The sequence below is a fragment of the Bos mutus genome, chromosome 29 (assembly GCF_027580195.1).
Source record: "Bos mutus isolate GX-2022 chromosome 29, NWIPB_WYAK_1.1, whole genome shotgun sequence".
NCBI lineage: Eukaryota > Metazoa > Chordata > Mammalia > Artiodactyla > Bovidae > Bos > Bos mutus.
The window spans coordinates 24,157,674-24,175,961 of NC_091645.1; the positions used below are offsets into that span (position 1 = coordinate 24,157,674).

The 18,288-nt window shown below is 47.5% G+C and overlaps 1 protein-coding gene across 6 annotated transcripts in view; it reads right to left on the minus strand.

Moving 5' to 3' along the window:
• Positions 1–18,288, minus strand: part of NAV2 (neuron navigator 2) — a 423,432-nt gene that overhangs the window by 74,359 nt on the left and 330,785 nt on the right. For all 6 annotated transcript variants that reach the window (XM_070365222.1, XM_070365224.1, XM_070365225.1 and 3 more), the window contains one exon: positions 1,919–2,057. In XM_070365222.1, coding sequence (XP_070221323.1) covers positions 1,919–2,057 — 139 coding nt within the window. The remainder of the gene's footprint in view (positions 1–1,918; positions 2,058–18,288) is intronic.

Sequence of the window (18,288 nt, forward strand, 5' to 3'; positions counted from 1 at the left end):
TTCTGACAGTGTTCTGTTGGCTCAGCGAGCATGTCAGGAGCAAGCTTCTTCCTGCCTTGCAAGTGAGCAAATCTACTTTACAAATCGTTCTCTCTCTCCTCTCTGTGTCTGTCTGTCTTTCCTTCTCTCTTAGTTCCACAGCTCAGTTTCTAAGGACAGTCTAGAAGCTTGATGGTGGTTACCTTGAAACTAGAAGGAGTCTCAAAAAAATCATTTAGTGTCCACAAAGAAAGGGAAAGGGTAGGTATTATAACATTTGGCAAGTGGTAGGCACACAGTCTGGCTTGGTGTCTCTAATCTGTATCTAATAACTAAACACTCATCCCTTGAATGGTACGGCTAGGTTTTTTTAATCAAGTTTTAAAAATTGAGGTATAGCATTCATACACTAAATGGACAATCTTAAGTATATAACTTGAAGAAATTGTATGAAATTAACATATTTACGTAAGGACCACTCAGATCAAGACATGGAACATTTCAGCACTGCTTCCCCAAATCTTTATGCTCCCTTTCATTTAGGCAGCTTTTTTTTTTTTTCCCCCTTAACAACCACTACAAGCCTCCCTCGTTCACCAACAATAATTAGAAACTTGGGCTAAAAATGAAAACTCAAGAAGTCACAGGCAATCCCAGAAGCAACACCTCACAGATTTCATCAGGCGGCCAGTGTTTACATTTCTGTGGGACAGAATGACTCCCACACTCTGACACATCCTTTATTTAGCCCTGTCCTCAAAGAAAAAGATACCTTTGAAAGCAGAGAGACTCTGAAAGAGGCTCCTATCTGTCCAGAGGGAGAAAGAGCAGAGAAAGGAAGCAGATGTGAAAAGAAGGGAGTTAGAGAAGGGGGATGTGCCATCCCTGCCCTCGCGAGGCCCTCCTGGGAGATTCTGTCCCCATCGGACCTTTACAGGGGTTCACCTGAGGCCACAGCCCCCACAGGTGGGAGGGACTCATCATGAAGAGGGTCCCAGCCCACGTGTTCCCAGGTTACCACAGCCGGTCAGTCCCAGCGCAAGCAACCAGGTGTGAGGATGGTCACCTCACCTGTCCACTAGTAAATTGGGCTCGTCAGAACCAACCCCTCTGACCGCCAAGGGATGCTGTGAGCGCACACAAACACGCCCCCACAAAACTGCTTTGGAAGCACTGCCTCTGAAACATTAGCTCTGAGAGTTTAGAGCAGGGGTGGGAAACCTCGGTGACTCGGCACAATTAGGCAAGGGTGCAGCTGGCCAACACACTGGGGCATGGGTGCCCTGTCCAAAGCGTGTGTGTATGGGGTGGGGGGATGCTTGGACACTTGTTGGTTGTGGACAATGCCTCAAAGAGGCAATACCGTCTGATTTTTCAAGACAAATCAGAAGCTCACTTTTTATGTGAAATAATGAACTTATAAAACCTTGAGTGATCCTGTGGCCCAAATAAAACACACTGGCAGGATAGGACCCACCAAGCAGCAGTTCCCAACCTCTGGTTGGTACGTACTGGTCTTCTGGGCCAGGGCTCTAGCCCTGCCCCCACCTCGCGGCTCTCAAGGCCCACCCTTGTCCTGTGGACATACATTCCACGCTAAGAATGGCCAATTGAGTCCAATATCCCTGTTGCTGTTGTTTTCTAAATAGATGATGAAACTGAGTTCCGGGAAGGAAAGGTGATTTCTGCCAAGGCCACCGCTGTGAGAGCAGTGAGTCCCCTCGACTCCTATTCTGAGCACCCCGCTGCCCACCCCCCCTCTCCCTGCAAGGAGAGGACACAATCAGGAGACAAGACCACAGGCAGTGAGCAGGAGGCTGGGCCTCTTCTCACGGACCTGGGGACTCTGCCCACCCTAAATGGCTCCCGTGGCCCATAAGCCCAAGGCTCTCCACTGGCAGGGGCCTTGGGGGAGCCTGGGAGGAACCCCGTTCCTTACCTGCACATCCAGGTTCTTGCGCGAGGAGGCAGGCGTGTTGGCATAGGAGCTGATGGAGGAGCTGGTGTTGATGTCATCCGTGCTGAGGTTGTCTATGGTGTCACTGATCCCGCTGCTGACGGAGCTGCTGTCATCCCAGCTGCCAAGACAAACACACCCTGAGCACGTCACGCCGCACCAGCTCAGCCTGACGATACAGACGGACGTGTACCATCCCCAAAGGCTCCTGGTGCACAAAGCCCCAGACAAAGCTCCTTTGCCTCTAATGTGACTCATCTTCAAGGGTGACATCCAACTGCTTTCGTCTGGCAGCTGGGGAAGTGGGTGTTATGTGTCTTCCCCTAAAAGGCGGTACTTTCCTGAGCAGAGGTGACTAAACACATACACACTATCTACCCCATCCTCAACATCACCTGGGGAGCTTTCAAAAGCCAAGGGCCACCTCCAGAGACAGAGGAGGAGCAGGGAGTTTGGGGAATGGAGCAGAAAGTGGGCAGAGAATGAGTCAGCAGGGGTGTCCTCCCTGCGGCTCAGAGGGGGAAGAAGAGCTGCTGTAGGATTCTCTGGACCCCACTCCTGGCACAGAAAGCCAAGAGAAGGGAAGTGCAAAAATCGGCAGAAACCCATCAACCCTATTGGCAGTTCTAACTCTAATAACTGGAGAAGGGAATGGCAAACCACTCCAGTATTTCTGCCTGGAGAATCCCATGGACAGAGAAGCCTGGAGGGCTACAGTCCGTGGGGTCACAAAGAGTCGGACACGACTGAGCGACTAACACAACACACACAACTCTGATAATATCTCAAGGTGCATCAAAAATAGAGTCCTTCATTTCTCAATCCTCAAATCCGTCAAGATCCTCATCCCGCACCACTCAAGTCAAATCTCCAAGCAAAGATTCCTCTTTTTCCTTCTACCGTCTCCTGCTTCCCATTACCAAGACATTCGGGCCGCCCCCTGGTCCTCCTGCCTCTGTTTGCAGAGTCTCTCCCGGTGTGCACGGCTGCCCCCACCCCTGCGCCCAGAGGTTCTGACTGCTTCTGCCCTGCCTGGTGACTGCCAACAGGCCAGCTGGGCTCCAGGCTCCTCTTCTGGTCCCCAGCCATCTAGTTTCCCCACAGCAGCCAGAACGGTCTCTGTAAAACACAAGTCAGATCTATTGCTCCGCTGTTTCAAATCCCTCAGGGCTTCTCAGGACTCCCTACTCTGGCCCTCAAGACCCTGTGATCCAGCCCCTCCTCCAGTCAGTCCTGCCGAGGACGCCCATCTTTACTGCTCACCAGCTCTGGGTTTTCGCCTTCAAGGCTTTGCATTTACTGTACCTCTTCCTGGATGCCTTCCCCCTCCTCCTCTCTGAAGAGTCACCTCCCCAGAAGGCTTTCCCTGGTCCCTCTATCCGTAGTGTCCCCTCCTCCCACCTGCTCCCTATCCCGGCAGCAGGTCTGGCTGCAGGGTGGTAGGTACACAGCAGGTGCTCAATAAATACCTGCTGATTTAGACACATAGAGTGGGAAGTTAAGGAACCTATAAAGTAAGCTTCTAGCATAAACCGTGACACTGCTCTACTTGACGGAGTGGAAACAGCTAAGTATTACTGTCTTTCTAGGCCACAGGTAGGGAAACCAAGGCTGAGGAAGGTATGCCACCTGGCACAGAGTCAGACAGCATGCCGGGCAGGACCTGAATCCAGCTGCCCCCCCTTCCTGTGACGACACACGGCTCTCTATTATGTCCACTGTCAGTGCGCACGGGCAAACGACAGGGCCCACTTCCCCGGGAGGAAGCCCAGGCTCGGGAGCTGGTGTGTCACGGAGCAGGAGTGGCAGGGCCAACATGTGCATCCGGGGCTGTGTGATGATAAAGCGTCGACATAACCACATTTCTCCACCACTCAGCCCTCCACAGGGAGCCGTGCCTCACCGAAAGGCCCGCAGAGCGGCTCTCTGATGCCTCAGAATGCCAGTGTCAGAACAACTCCACTCCTAGGTATACATCCAGAAAAACAAACATAGTAATTCGAAAAGATACATGCATCCCAATAAAGCTGCATTATTTACAACTGTCACGATATGGAGGCAACCTAAGTGTCCATCAACAGATGAACGGATGAAGAAGATGTGGTATGTACACACAATGGAATATTACTCAGCCATAAAAAAGATCAAAATTTTGCGATTTGCAACAACATGGATGGGCTTGGAGGGCATTATGTTTAGTGAAATAAGTCAGAGAAAGACAAATGCTACAGAATATCACTTACATGTGGAATCTAACAAAATACAACAGAGAGGTGAATGTAACAGAACGGGGATAGACTCACAGAACAAATGATGGTCACCAGTGAGGAGAGCAAGTAGGAAAAGGGGCACGATGGGTAAGGGATTAAGGGGTACAAACTATGTATAAAATACATCAACTACAAGGATATATTGCACAGCATAGCTAATACAGCCAACATTGTATAATAACTATAAATGGAGTATAATAATCTTTAAAAACTATGGCATACATTATATATATATACATATATACACACATACACAAAAAGAAACGCCCCTGAGATTTAGAAAGTCAGGAGCACCCCAAACCACCGCTCCCAAGTAATGAAAAGGAAGTTCTGATTTGTTCCGCCAGCTCATAGGATGCCTGTCTGAGCTCTGCTGATCAGGGAGGAAGACGAAGCTTAGTGGAAAGCTGTCTTCATCACCTTTCCCTTCAGCCCACCAATTTGGCTTCTAAAGCCCACCTGGAGGGTCCCACACAAGTGCAGGGGAAACATGCAAAGGTGGTTCTCACGCAGGGAGGGTAAAGGCGGGCAGGGTGGGAGCTCAGGAGGAGGCTCACTAAGCATGAATTCGCAGGAACTGCAGTTCCAGGTCTCAGGCAACTTCCTGCCTGTGATTCCACTGGCTTGGCCCGGCCTCCATCCTGTCCCAAATCCTCCTTTAAGGCCTTCTCCAAATATTCCAGCCCACCCTGACAATCCCCTCCTCTGAATTCACAGTCTGCCGCATTTGGGTTCATTCTGCAGGCTCTTGCAGTTTTCCAGTCGTTCTCTCTTTGATGGTCTGTCTTACTTTCTAAGCACCCGCAGGGATCCGCCCAGTGATAGTAAGCAGTGCATCCTGGGCGTCAGGCATCGGGCCAGGTGCTTCCGATATGTCGTTTCTATCTCCGCTCTTCACATCACACCTGCAAGGGACCCGTTCCCCTCCCCAGTTGACGGGTGAAGGGACCAAGGCTGAAAGAATGAGTATCTTGCCCAGTGCCCCCCTTCAGTCCACTTTGGAATTGGGTTTAAGGCAGAATTGTCTAATTTGAGAACACGTGCTCCCTCTGGCCTGCATCACCTGGCCGTTCGTTGAGCACTTGCCAATGCTAACTCTTCAGTACCTGCACCCATTCTCAGCCACGCTCCTATTCCCTCACGGGTGGCTTTAGCTTCCTAATGAGGACACAGGCTTTGAGAGCACCGTCCAGGGCTCTCAGCAAATGCAGGGCAGGGCTGGCTGGGAAACTCTCCCTGACCCCAATGCCCACCCTCCCCACCACCACCTCCAGGGCAGTGATACAGCAGCAATGCCAGCCTCCCCATCCCCCATCTCCAGGCATACAGCATGTATGCAGGCCAGGCGGGGCACATTCTGATGCAAAGGCAGCCCCAGCAGTGGGTTCTGAGCCCGCTTCCTTCCCACTTTGTGCTCTGACATGTCACAACCGCTGTGCCTCAGTTGCTCTATGGGTGACACATGGATGTGGATGACACGACCTAGGCTGGCAACCGTTTAAGGCTCTGCTGGGAAAAGGGTGACATCACAGATGAAAAAGGACTCCGACCTCTCTCATGATGAGAAGAAACTCCCGAGTCTCTAATTGCATCTGCTCTCCGGGGTTAGCCACTGAAGGTATCTGAAATTTCCTATAATCCAAGGATGAAGAAAGAAGACATGCAGGAGAGGAGCGTGGCTGGAGAGGAGGAAGGGGGGAAGTTAGTAACAGGCGCCCACGAATCCAAGCTCCAGATTTCTTTGCCTTGAAACTGTACCGGCTCTTCCTCTGTGCCCTCTGAACACTGAGATGCTGTCGCAGGGGGACATGCGGCACTCCTCACACACACACTTCTCCCATGTCTCTGCACAGAGCATCACGGGGCCACCCTGAGCTGATAGGGGTCCTAGCAACTAAGTCAGCCCAGAAGGGGCAAATCAAGGATCTACTCCACAGAGAAGTGGGAGTGGGGAGACCGAGAAGGAGGATGAAGGAGCAATGGCAAGAGAGGTCTATGCTGAGCACGAGCTGCCCGGGGGTCCCCAGCGCTGTCTGTGCACCAGAAACAAGAGCTGTCCCCGAGCTCAGAAAACTAAGCCATGTCTCCCTCACTTCTGGCTCTCTGGGGACACTGGCGAATCTCTCTAGATATAAAGTCACTTAGCTCCAACTTGTCCCTTCTCTAAAATTCAGGATATTTGAAATGGTCCTGGGCCACCAAGATCACTGTCAGGGAGTTCCAAGAAGCATCGTAAGGAAAACTAGTTCCATAAGATGCTCTGTGATAACAATGTGGTCCCAAGAAGAGAATGCATGGTATGCTAGCCCCCTCTCAGAGATTCAAGTTGCCCATGAACTTCTTATAAAGTGCTGGCATGATCTCTTCAACGTTGCCTAAAAGAGCACTCCGCACACGGGAGATGCTGAGAATGATGCACAGTCTGGAAGAAAAGCAAAGGAAGCCTAAAGCTGCCGCTGGGCCCTTCATCCTTGGCTGCCTCTTAGGCAGCTAGCAGGGAGGGAGGGAAGCAGAAGCAAGAGCAATGACACCACATGAGCTCCTGCATCCAGCAGACCAGAAGTCAGAAGCCACCTCTGGGAGACCAAACAGTGAGATCTAATAAATGTCTTTCTTTTACTCAAAACTAGCTTGCTTATGCTTTTGTCACTTGGTACGCCGGTGCTAACTAATGGGGGATTGCAATTTGTTGGTAAAACGACTCCAGACGCGTGGCTGAAAGTCAGATGGGAAAAATGTGGAAAGCATGTAGAATTCATTCAGGCAGTAAGAACATTCGTTGAATCCAATCAAGCGGCAAAGGAAATTAGGTACAACGTGGGACGGGGTATAAGTCTGTTGACCCAAGTCAGAAGATAAATGTTGAAAGAGGTTACAAAACCTGATTATGGCTGAAATTTGAAAGTAACTCAGAGGATTTGGGTTTGCAGTGTGGTGACACAAAATTCCAGCGAAGAGGCTCGAGAGACGGAAAGAACTGCAGTGCACTCAGCCATGGCCCAGAACAATCATTCTGGAAATGCTTTGGCCATTCCTGCACCCTGCTCGTGAATCTGATTGTGAAAATCCACGTGAGGGTTTTGAGCCCACTCGGTAGGATGAACTTCCTCCCCTCTGGGGAGTTAAGTGATTTTAAATCCTTGGAACGGTCTAAAAAGATGAAGGGAGATAATGAAATAAATCCTAATATTAATGCTTCATTTTATAGAGTAAAAGCTTGGTGATCATTGGGATAATCTATACAATTTATACTATTTTTAAAAATATATGGCATGTTAGAGAATCTAAAAATGTCTTGTGCTTTGAATCTAAATGAGTACTGATTTTTCATTTGAGATTTTTAAGACGAAAGATTTAAGAATTGGATTCAGACTGTACAAAGAATTGAAGTGTTTTGGACAAAGTGAAGTTACAAATGTCATAAGTTATTTGATTTGCAAAGATTGTTTAAGTGCTTAGAAAGATTTTGCTTGTTAGGCTACTAAAGTCTATCCAATCCAACGTTTGAAGAACTTGAGGAAGCCAGGTATGTTAAGTTTACAAATGTGATCTAAAGTATTTCAGGAAATTTATCTAGCTTCGCAAATAGTACTAATCAGTCAAATACAATTTGTTAAGTTTGAATTAATAAAGTACTAATCAAAATAACAGGTGGAAACATTCTTACTTTTTGCAAAGTACTTGACTTACAGATAAGATTTGTAAGAGAACACAGGTTTAAAATTAAAGTTTAATAAATTGAATAGTAAAACCTAATTAATTCTAAGACACTCTCTTTGGGTACAAAAGTGTTCCTCAGACATTGAGAAAAACATTAAAGAAGATTTCATTTTGTGAATGAATGAATGATTTTTATATATGAATGACCAGAAGAATAAATGAACACAAGACAGATCTATTCTCTTTACCAGTTTTTCCTGTTCCACTTCACCTTCACTCTATATTGTAAGATTGCCAAGACTACTCAAAACTGCTCCAAAAGTGTTAGTGGAAACAGCACTGTGGTCAACAGCCTTGGGAAACAACCAGAAGAGCCCGAGGGCCTCCTCCTCCCCAGATTCTATAACAGGAAACTACAAGGGGCATAGGGCCCACAGCTTGGCTGGTTTCCCTTTTTTTTTCCAAAACAGCATATGATGTTTATGCCCTATAAATTCTTTGGCTGGGACATCTAGAGAAATGGCAAGAAGATGCTTCTGTTGACTTCTCAGAACCATCAACAAAAAGCATCCTTTCCTACCCAGATCACGGCCGCGTACTTTTTTCTCTACTCGATGAAAAGTCCTCCACTGATGGTCATACGTCACGACTACAGGCATAAGTGATCAGACTGGAAAACGACCTTCACCTATTTTTGCCAATGGTGGGTGGAAAGAATTCCATCAAATACTTGCTATTTTTCTTCAAGACTCCTAAACTCCAGTGTTTTTGAATCCGGAACCAGGGACCTTGAATTTTGTTCATCTCACCCTGTCAGCCAGCACCCTCTACGTGCCAGGCACCACGCAAGGTATCAGGGATACGAAGATGACTCAGTGGTCCCCACCCTTGATCGCAAAGCCGGTAGATGTGGCAGACAAGAAGGCAGAGCTCAGAGCCTGAGGAAAACGTAAAACAGGAAGGTAAGCAAAGGACACCAAGCGGAAACTGTACCGGTTTCTGACACTTCTACAGATTTCAACAGCCCCTCAAACCACCAACCAAGTGCCAGCATAAGGCGCCAGTCGGCAGCGTGCCAAAGCCCAGGCCCGCTGGCGCTCTTTCTCTCCTTCAAGGCTTGCAGGTGGCAAAGCCAAGGAGCCAGGAGAGCCCGGCCCTGGCCCCTGCCCTCCCCAGAACTGCCTCCTAGAAGACTTCAGACACCTCACTTACCCTCTAGTTCTCTGTCTCCAGTGAAGGAGCTGGACACAGCAATCCCAGAGGGTGCTTTCTAACCAGCATCCTGGGGGGTTAAGCTCAGAGAAAAGCTAGTAGAGGCAAAGGGCGCTGAAGGTCCCCACTGATCAGAGCATCTCCTTTCGTTCAGCAAAAGCTGCCAAAGAGGTCACTACACTCTAGTCTCTGGGTTTCCTCACTGCTGATTTCATCTCATAGTGATTCTTTTTGAAGCCCACGCTGAGTCTTTTCAATATTTGGGATAGGTGTCGATATCTTACACACAGGAGGACTTAGGGATGAGTTGTAACTGCCCTCTATAGACAGACCTCAGCTTTCCTATTTGACACCACCCCAACCTGAGCCTTTGTACTCATACAGGCTACTTGAATTGGAGCAAGCTCGGGGAGATGGTGAAGCACAGGGAAGTCTGGGGTACTGCGGTCCATGGGGTCGCAAAGAGTGGACATGACTGAGCAACTGAACTACAACAAGGCTACCTGATTGACCCCATAATACACAGGCATTACAACCCAATCCACAATAGAGGCTCTGCATGACCACACTATCCACAAAGGAACAAGATGCAATCTTACCTAACGTATAAAGCCACCACTGGCAGTGTTTACCAAATGCCAGGCACTGTACTGGGCATGGTTTGTCTGCATTGAAGAGTCATCCAACGACTCATGAGAGGGAGAGGACACATACGTCAGCTTTGAAATCTCTGTCTGCTAACCAGCCTCGTCTGAAAAGAACCTCCAGTGACTGACAGCAATCACGCATAATATCAGAGAGACCCTGTGTGGGCCAAGACACAGCATTTGAACCACAGTCAAGGCTCTCGAAAGTGACCAGAAAATTTATTCAAAAATGGAAAGGCCCATAAAACAAGGAGATCCAGTTTCAGAGTCTTACAAGAGATGCTGACATCACTGTGTCAGGAATTCAAATGCCACTCAGAGGACTTAAAGCACAATTTTAACAGCCCAAACACAAGCTATCAGCTATGAAAAACGCAGGTGAAAGAATCATAAATTATTCCAGCCTCTCACACTCCCTGTTTCCCTCACTGTTGTGGGGAGTTAGCATTCCACAGAACCTGCTTTCACCAGGCTCCCCTGAGAAATCACCTCTAATCTGGACAAATTTTTAACATCAAGCTCTTCTGGGGAGTCTGTAGATACATCAGGAATCTGTAATGGTTCTGAATTAATGTGGTATTGTATTTACAACTTCATCTCAACAGCAGGAATCTGCAATGGTTCTGAATTCATGTGATACTATATGTACAAATTCATCTTCCATGAAGTAAAAAGGCAAAACCGAACCCCAAGGTTAGAAGGATGATTAAACAGATTTTTCCACTAGGATTTACACATCCAGGCATGAGGAATCCTGGCTTTCAGCAAAAGACTCTTGCTCTGAGAAGAGGAGTTACTGAAGGATCTGGAGGGTCATTAGACTTTCCAAATGGACTCCCTGTGAGATAATGTTGTTTATGCAAGGGAAAGACATGCTTAAATGATGTTGTAAAAAAAAAATCGGCTTGTAGAGAAATATTCGTTCCCTGCTCACTAATAAACCACAGAAGGTTAGAAGAGATGAAGTACTGTAATTCTGGTCCTCAAAAGCAGCCTTCACTAAGCAAGGGATCTTAATCACCCTCCACCCAAAACCCCCACCCAAAGACTGGGTCTACTCCAGAAGGCCCTAAACATTCTCAGGAACTGTCTTGGCCAGCCCCCGCCCTCCCGCCTGCCCCTCTCCTGGTGACTAAACTCGTGCTGTAGAGCCACCCAGGGCTGGGTCGCGGCTTTACCTGCTCACTTTTCCAGTTCTGCTCCGGAATCACGGCAGAACCCATTTCCAGGGCCCCGTGCCCCCTGCCAGACAGCTGCATTCACTTGCAAAACCCCAGACTGGTGGAACTTGTTTTCTGGCTATTGTTCAAGGCAATTGTTCCCGTGAAACCCCAGGGCCCAGCGGAATGAGATCCTTTGGTGTGGATGAGTGAGCAAGTCCAACCAGGGCTTAGCAGTAACCCCCGGGGAAGGGAAAGGGTTTGGCTACCTTCACTTCCCACCAGACAGGTATGTTAACTATTTCCTCCCCAGGAGCTTTTCTCAGCAGCATCACCTCCTCTAACCACTGCTGGGGCCCCTTAAGAAAATCCACCTTCAAAGAATGCAACAGGACTCCAGCAAAATCCTTTTGCTGCCTATCTGAGAATGATAAGAGCCAACTTTAATTGAAGTTTAAAGCTGCGCCAGACTCCGTGCTAATTATATTACTTGCATTCTTTCATTTAATCCACCCAACTCTATGATAAAAATAATAACTAGTGTTAAGGGCTTACCTATATTTTCTCCTGGGTACCATGAGATTGAGACTAATTCTATACCCATTTGAGAGATGAGACAACTGACCCTTGGAAAGAAAGGCCCAAAGGTCATACAGCTAGGAATTGTTGAAGCTGGGATTCACATACAGATCCAAGAATGCGCAACCATCTTGTTTATCTATTCAACTGACACATTTTCATGAACACTTGTCATGTGTATTAGAAGGGCATTCAAGTTTCCCACATGAAAAAATATTAGTAAATAAAAGAGAGCCACTTGAACAAAGCTATGAGCAAGCAAGTCGCCCTTCAGGTTTTCCCCCTGCAATCAGCCTATACAGTTTGCTGTTGCAGTACAAAATAACCCAGAACCGGAGTTCGAATGAAAAGCCAGGACAGAGTTAGATACTAATCCAAATAAATTAAGTTTCATCCAGCAGTGGGCCAGGGTACCATAAGCCTCTGAAGCTCTAGATGGAGGCAGCACATGCTCTGAAGAAAAAAAAAGTAAAATATTGGGCTGACCAAGAAGTTTGGGTTGTTCTGTAAGACGCTTTGGAAAAACCCAAATGAACTTTCTGGCCCATCTAACAGATCTCAGTGTGAACCCGGGCCCTGCCATTCACTTTGTCAGTATCTTCACCTCCAGAAGACCCAGACTTCCTCCTCTGTGACCTGGTGCTGATCAACACCCAGGCCCCTGAAGCCTTTCCTGGGGACCAAACCAGAACTCCAGGCACAGAGGAGATAGCCAGCTCCTGTCAGCTGCAGGGTGGGATCCAGGGACTCTGCAAAGACCACAAGAAGGAGAGGCAGGCCCACAATATGAAAAAGATGATGAAGTTCTAGTGCAAGAGCTCGCTGCCATAAATGGGCAGGGTCCCGAGGGAGAAGCAGCTTCTACAGACGGTGCCAGGTGCAAGGCCAATCATTTGAGGTGGAGAGAGGGAAACAGGAACCCCATAAAGAAGGCTCCGAGGGGATTTAGTAGCACTCAGAATGTCAGGGGTTGAGTTTCACCCCACGGCACCTTTGTCCCATTTTGGTAACTCATTCCCTCAACAAGTAGGTGGTCCCCTGAGTAAGCGTGAAATTCCTCCTTTGGCTCCAGGGGCTGGTTGAGCTACCAAACCCAGGGCTCTGGTCCGGATGCCCTCTACCCTCATTGTTAGCATAGGCACCAGCATGTCTGCTGGCCTCAGCTGCACAAAGGCCTCTCTCCTCCAAGGCTCCACCAGAGAAAGCTGCTGACACTTGGTCCACAGCCGCCTGGCTTTTGCCAAAGATTGCAGCAAATTCTGGAATTCTGCTGTTCTGTGTACCAGAAGATAAGAGTACCCTAAACATCAACAGAATTCAGCATATCATATACAGCTCAGCCTATCAGATGGCTCATGAAAATACTGGCGAACAGAAGCTAAAAAGCTATAATGTGGGCTCCAGGGATTTTGCTAAAGCACTTTACATTCATTACCCCCACACACTTCTATTAGACTATAAGGCACAAACTACTGATGTTCCCTTTTACAGATGTGAAAACTGAGGCTTACAGAGGCTATGGTGACCTGCCCACCGTGCCAGAGATAATAAAAAGAGCTGGATTTGAAGCTAGATTGGCATGGTTCTAAAACCCAAGCTCTCATTCTATGTAAGAGCAGAGGCAAAGAGGCTTTCAAGGAATTACAATCAAATAAGAACTCAGAACTCCCAACTGCTATGCAAAAAGCCCAGGACACCTTTTTTTTTTTTTTTTTTAATTTTATTTTGTCTTGGAATATAGCTGATGAAAAAGTTGTTATAGTTTCAAGTGAACAGCAAAGGGACTCAGCCATACATATGTATGTATTCATTCTCCCTCCAAACTGCCCTCCCCAAACCTGGGACACCTTTTAATGGAATCAAAGTATTCTCCATGTAATTATAGAAAAGCTGGGGTAGGGAAGAAATCCCAGACTGGCTGCCCTAGGTCTAGAGTTGTTGGTGAAGGAAGATGTGGTGGTTCCATTACCACCACCCACCCACCCACACATACTCCCAGTCACCTCCCAATACATCTTAGGCGTCTGGAAACCTGAATGCCCAGGATAGAACAACAGTTGCCTCACTCAGGGCAACTTGTCAGGGGACTACCCTTCAGCTACCCTTTCTAAGGCCAATGGGATGGGAAGGGAAGGAAGCCCAAGTCAGGAAACAAACACTCTAAATCAGCTCTGGGACCCAAAAACAGTTCCACCCTAGCCAACTAGCCACCCCAGGCACACATGTGAGCGACTACTGCCAAGCCTGAGTGAGCCTTAACAGGCCGGGGTGGGGACTCCAGGACTCCAGCAGCCCCAGGCCAACTTCAAGGCTACTGACCTTCCCACGTTTGACTTTCACTTGGGCTTCCACCTCCTCCCTCAACCACGTATAAATCCAATGAGCAACAAATCCAGTCACAGATTTATTTAGAGTCCAAAAGCCTCAAAGAGATTAGCAAACTCTCAGGTAGGTCTTGCTGCCAAAGTGCAGTTCTTTTTGATGCCACCCCTCTCCAGAAATGAGCCGAATCGGAGAGGCCCAGGCAGGCCATGCTTGCAAGTATCGTGTACGTTGGCACGTCCTCCACAATAAAAAGTGCCCTTCATCCTGCTGAACCCACATTTAAACTTACAGATAAAACCATCCTGAGCCATCCGCCAAGCCCAACAAGGAAGGCAGAGTGGTGGCCAGTCCCACCTAGTGTCTGTGTGACCCTGAGTGCATTCCTTAGCCTCTCCTGGCTCCCACTGCCTCCCCTCAAATTAAAAATAATATTGTTGGCTTTGCAAGAGAAATTAAATGAGACAATGTCTGTTAGATACCTGGCCAGTAGTAGGTGGCAATGAACATTGTTTCCTCTCCCCCTTGTCCGACTTAAAAATAGAAATGTTCCTCTTTGGGCAGCTTTAGAGCAGTCCTAACAAACAAGAAAAGGACTCCTACTTAAATCTATGCCATCTTTCCTGGAGCCTAGTTTCCAGAATAATAAAAAAAAAAAGGTCCTACCCGGTAATTTGCAGTATTAGTAAACACAACCACAAGTTCACCCGGCTTCTTAGATTCCAAACAAAACCAACTGCAAGTCGTTTTAATCAGAGCCCTCTGCCCCACCAGCAGTCCTTGCCCGGGCCCAACGGTGTCTCTCTCCAGTTCTCCCGTCCCCCCACCCCACCCAGGCTCAAAGGTCTCCCCCTAAAAGCTGAAATACGGACCTAAAAGAGCCAGTGTTTTGGTCTCAGCAGCTTCATTTGATAAGATGGTCTGGAATACACTGACATTACCCAAATGTCCAGGTGAACCAAGGACATTTGCTCCAGCTGCCTTTAGGACTATCAAGGTTAAAATAAAAAGGGATGGGGGTGAGAAGGAAAAAGATGATGAGTTTCCAGACCCGTGACCAGCCCCCCCAACTACGTAGCCCACGGCAATTTTGGCAGCCGTACCGCTGGCTGCTCTGCCCACTCTCCAGTGCCACCCAGGGCAGCAGGAGCACCACACCCTGCCCCAAGCCCTAGGAGTTTCAGAATATCGTCCTACCTTGTCAGGTTCCTAGGCCAGAGCATTCTACATTGTGATCCTCGGAGGAAGCAGACAAAGAAGCTGAATGAATCTCACGATGGCAATTCCGTCAGCCAGCCAGCCAGCCAGCCAGGCAGGCAGCCGAGCCAGCCCACACCGGGCCAGGGAATCCCAGGCACCAGCAGTCGGCTACTAAAGTTCCAGCTTCAGGGGGATCTCCATTCCCCTGCCCAGGAAAGAAACCGGATCCACCAACAAAATTAACCCCTAAAGTGCCAAAGGAGCGAGAGGTCAGGCCAGAGTGCTGGTATCAAGTCAGCTGTGAAAAGTTTCAGCAAAGCAAAAGCTAACACCAAACTTGGAAACTGTTACCGTAAAGCACCTAGTGGAAGGGCCCTCATACGGTCCCAAGGGAGCCAGGAACAGTTGGTCAAGCTGAATAAAATCTAGACGTGAAAGGATATTCTAAACACCCGTGGATTGTGCTAAAATGTTAGGAAAAGTCTCTCCGCCAATGCTGCGGCTATTAACGATGACACAGAAATCGCTGACCGTAACATTTCTTAACTAATTCCACCCACAACTGAATGCGGAGCATTTGATAGAAATGATTAGCCTACAGAGATAACTGCGGAACCTGGGAAGGAAGAGACACCTATTTGTACAATTAACAATGACGCAAATTATTTCTGGTGATGTCAATTTTGAGGCAGTGCCAACAAAAATATGCATTAATTTCTTGGTTTTTGTTTTTTTAAAGGAAGCTCGGTGTATGCATGGCTACTTTAAACATTATGGTATATAAGCTGGGAGGGGAGGTGGGATGGGAGAGAGTTCCAGTTCTGGGATGGGAAGGGGTTGCACCAACTAATCCCTATTAAAACCTGTAATCAAGGAATTCAGGAGAAACTATGTAAACAGATGCAGAGAACAATGAACAACTGTTTTACTAGTGAAAATTCAAAAGCAAAATAATGTCAGAGCCACAAGTCTCTATTTTAAAATGAAGGACTAAGATGCTCTCCAAAAGCCCTATTCCCTCTCCAAATATCCTACCAGTTGGCTCCCGGCTGCTTTCAAAGGCTTTCCCAGAGAAAGATTCTCCCCCTGGCCGGGCTGCCTCTCCAATCAGAGTTCAGGGTCGGGGGACTTGGGGAAGGGGTAGGGGGTTCTGTGTGAGTGTGTGTGTGTCTGGGGAGGGGAGAGGGTAGGCAAGGAAGCAGTAACTGGCCCAGAGCAAGGTCTCAGGGTGGTCAACATTTGTTCAGCAAACAAAAGCCTTTCAAAGGGGGAATGAAGAGCCACCCCCACCCCAAAAGGGGGACAATAAAAGGTCAGCTCAGAAAGGAAGTGAGGGTCTAGTGGGGCTTCCCAGGTGAAAGAAAAATCAAGTGTGTCCAGGAGCCGAGATTGTAATCTTGAAGGAGTCTCGACCAAAGTTAATCATTCACCTCTCATCCCTTAGGGCCCTCCCCCAGGTGAAAACCTGTGGCCAGAGCCTATCTCTGCAGTGGTGAGTGGAAGGCTGAGGCCGGGACCCGGAGGGGTGGGTTCAGGGGAGGGCAGTGTAGCCTAGATTTACTGAGACAAAGTCAGGATGGACCCAAACTCTGGCTGACAAAGATGCTTTAAACCATCCCTGTCTCTGAAACTGAATTTATCTTTACAACATGACTTATTTGAGAATCTGGCTGACCTCTGGGTTACTTTAGGTGGAATGAGACTACATATATGGAGACATACATACAGAAAGACACATATACACACACACAAAAAAATTTCCACTGTTTGCTGCAGTTGTTCTTTGTTATAAGCTAATATAATATGTAACCATCCACATTAATTGCCAAGGTAACTAATTTATTCATTTAACTGATATTACCGAGACCCTGCTATGCAAATCAACAAAATAGACAAAACATTCCTTACTCAAATGGAACTTACTGTTCAGTGATAGAACTACACAATCAATGAGACAAATGTAAATTATAGAGTATGTTACAGTGATCAGTGCTAAGGAGAAAAAAGTAATGTAGGAAAGAGGCTGTGATTTGTCAAGGAGGGTGTCTGAAATTTTACATAGGGTAGCTAGGGAAGGTCTCCGGAACGGATGAGTCCTGCAGATCTGAAAGAAGTGGGGCAGCTGGTTAGGTGACTATCTGGAGGTAAGAGCCTTCAGAGAGAGGGAAAGGTCAGCGCAAAGGTCCTGAGACAGGATACAACTTACACATTCAAGAACCACGTGTAGCTGGAGTAGAGTGAGCAGGGAAGCAAAGGAAACCAAGGAGGTCAGGTCAGAGGGTTAAAGGGAGGGAGGAGGGTCCCTGAGGAGAGCCTGGCAAGTCAGGCTTTTCCTCTGAGAAAGGACGCACTGGCAGGGGAATAAAGGAACCTCCTCTCATGTACAAGTTTCTGTAAATCTCCTTCAGCACTGAATATATAATTTCAATTATGCACAACTTTTTCAAGGGTGACTTTACTACATGAGACAATGCAGTTTAAAAGGGTCTTGGTCCTCTCCCTGCTGTTAAAAGGTCCCATCTTTAATACAAAACGCTCTGAATTCTCTGCATCTGCAGGGTAAGGTTTAGGTAGGGCTTTCCCATGCTCTGAAAGGCAACACACACTATAGCTAAGCGTTCCAGCAATAGGAGGAGATAAGAGAGGAAGGCAGGTCAGCCAACCCTGTGGGAGCAGATGCCCTTTGACTCTTTCCAAAGAGCCAGTCTTCCCCTGTTATTTCTGACCCTGGTTTCCAAACAGGCCAGATTCCAAAGACCTTCTAGGACACATAACATTCTTCTCCACAGAAACAATGTTATCAATGATGTGAAGGTTCTCAGGTTAACTTACAGAGCTATTTTTTAAATCAAAATGCAGCTGATCAACTCTACCCAGGTATCAAAGAGCAGAATAAAACTGCATTCTTAGAATATAGCAGGTAATTACAGAAAACAGAAAACCACTGAAATGAATCTAAAAAAGATGTTCACTTATTTCTATAAATACTTTTATTAAAATAATACTAATGAGTCTACTTTGTTCCATCTTCAACATCATCCGTTTTTGCCCTTTTTACTGGCTCTTCCCCACTAACTGGCCAAGGAAATATATCACCTATTTCATCAAATAAAATTTTCTTTAACCCCACGTCCATATTCTCCTCCACGACTATGTTACAGCAGAACACGTCAAAGAAGCTGTCTCCATCCCAGCTTCTAGGTCCACTGTCTCCTCCACCTGCCAGGCAGACTTGTGTTCCCATCACCCCACTGAAACTGTTTTGTTTCTCCCAAGAACATCAGTGGTTTAAGTTTTGCCAA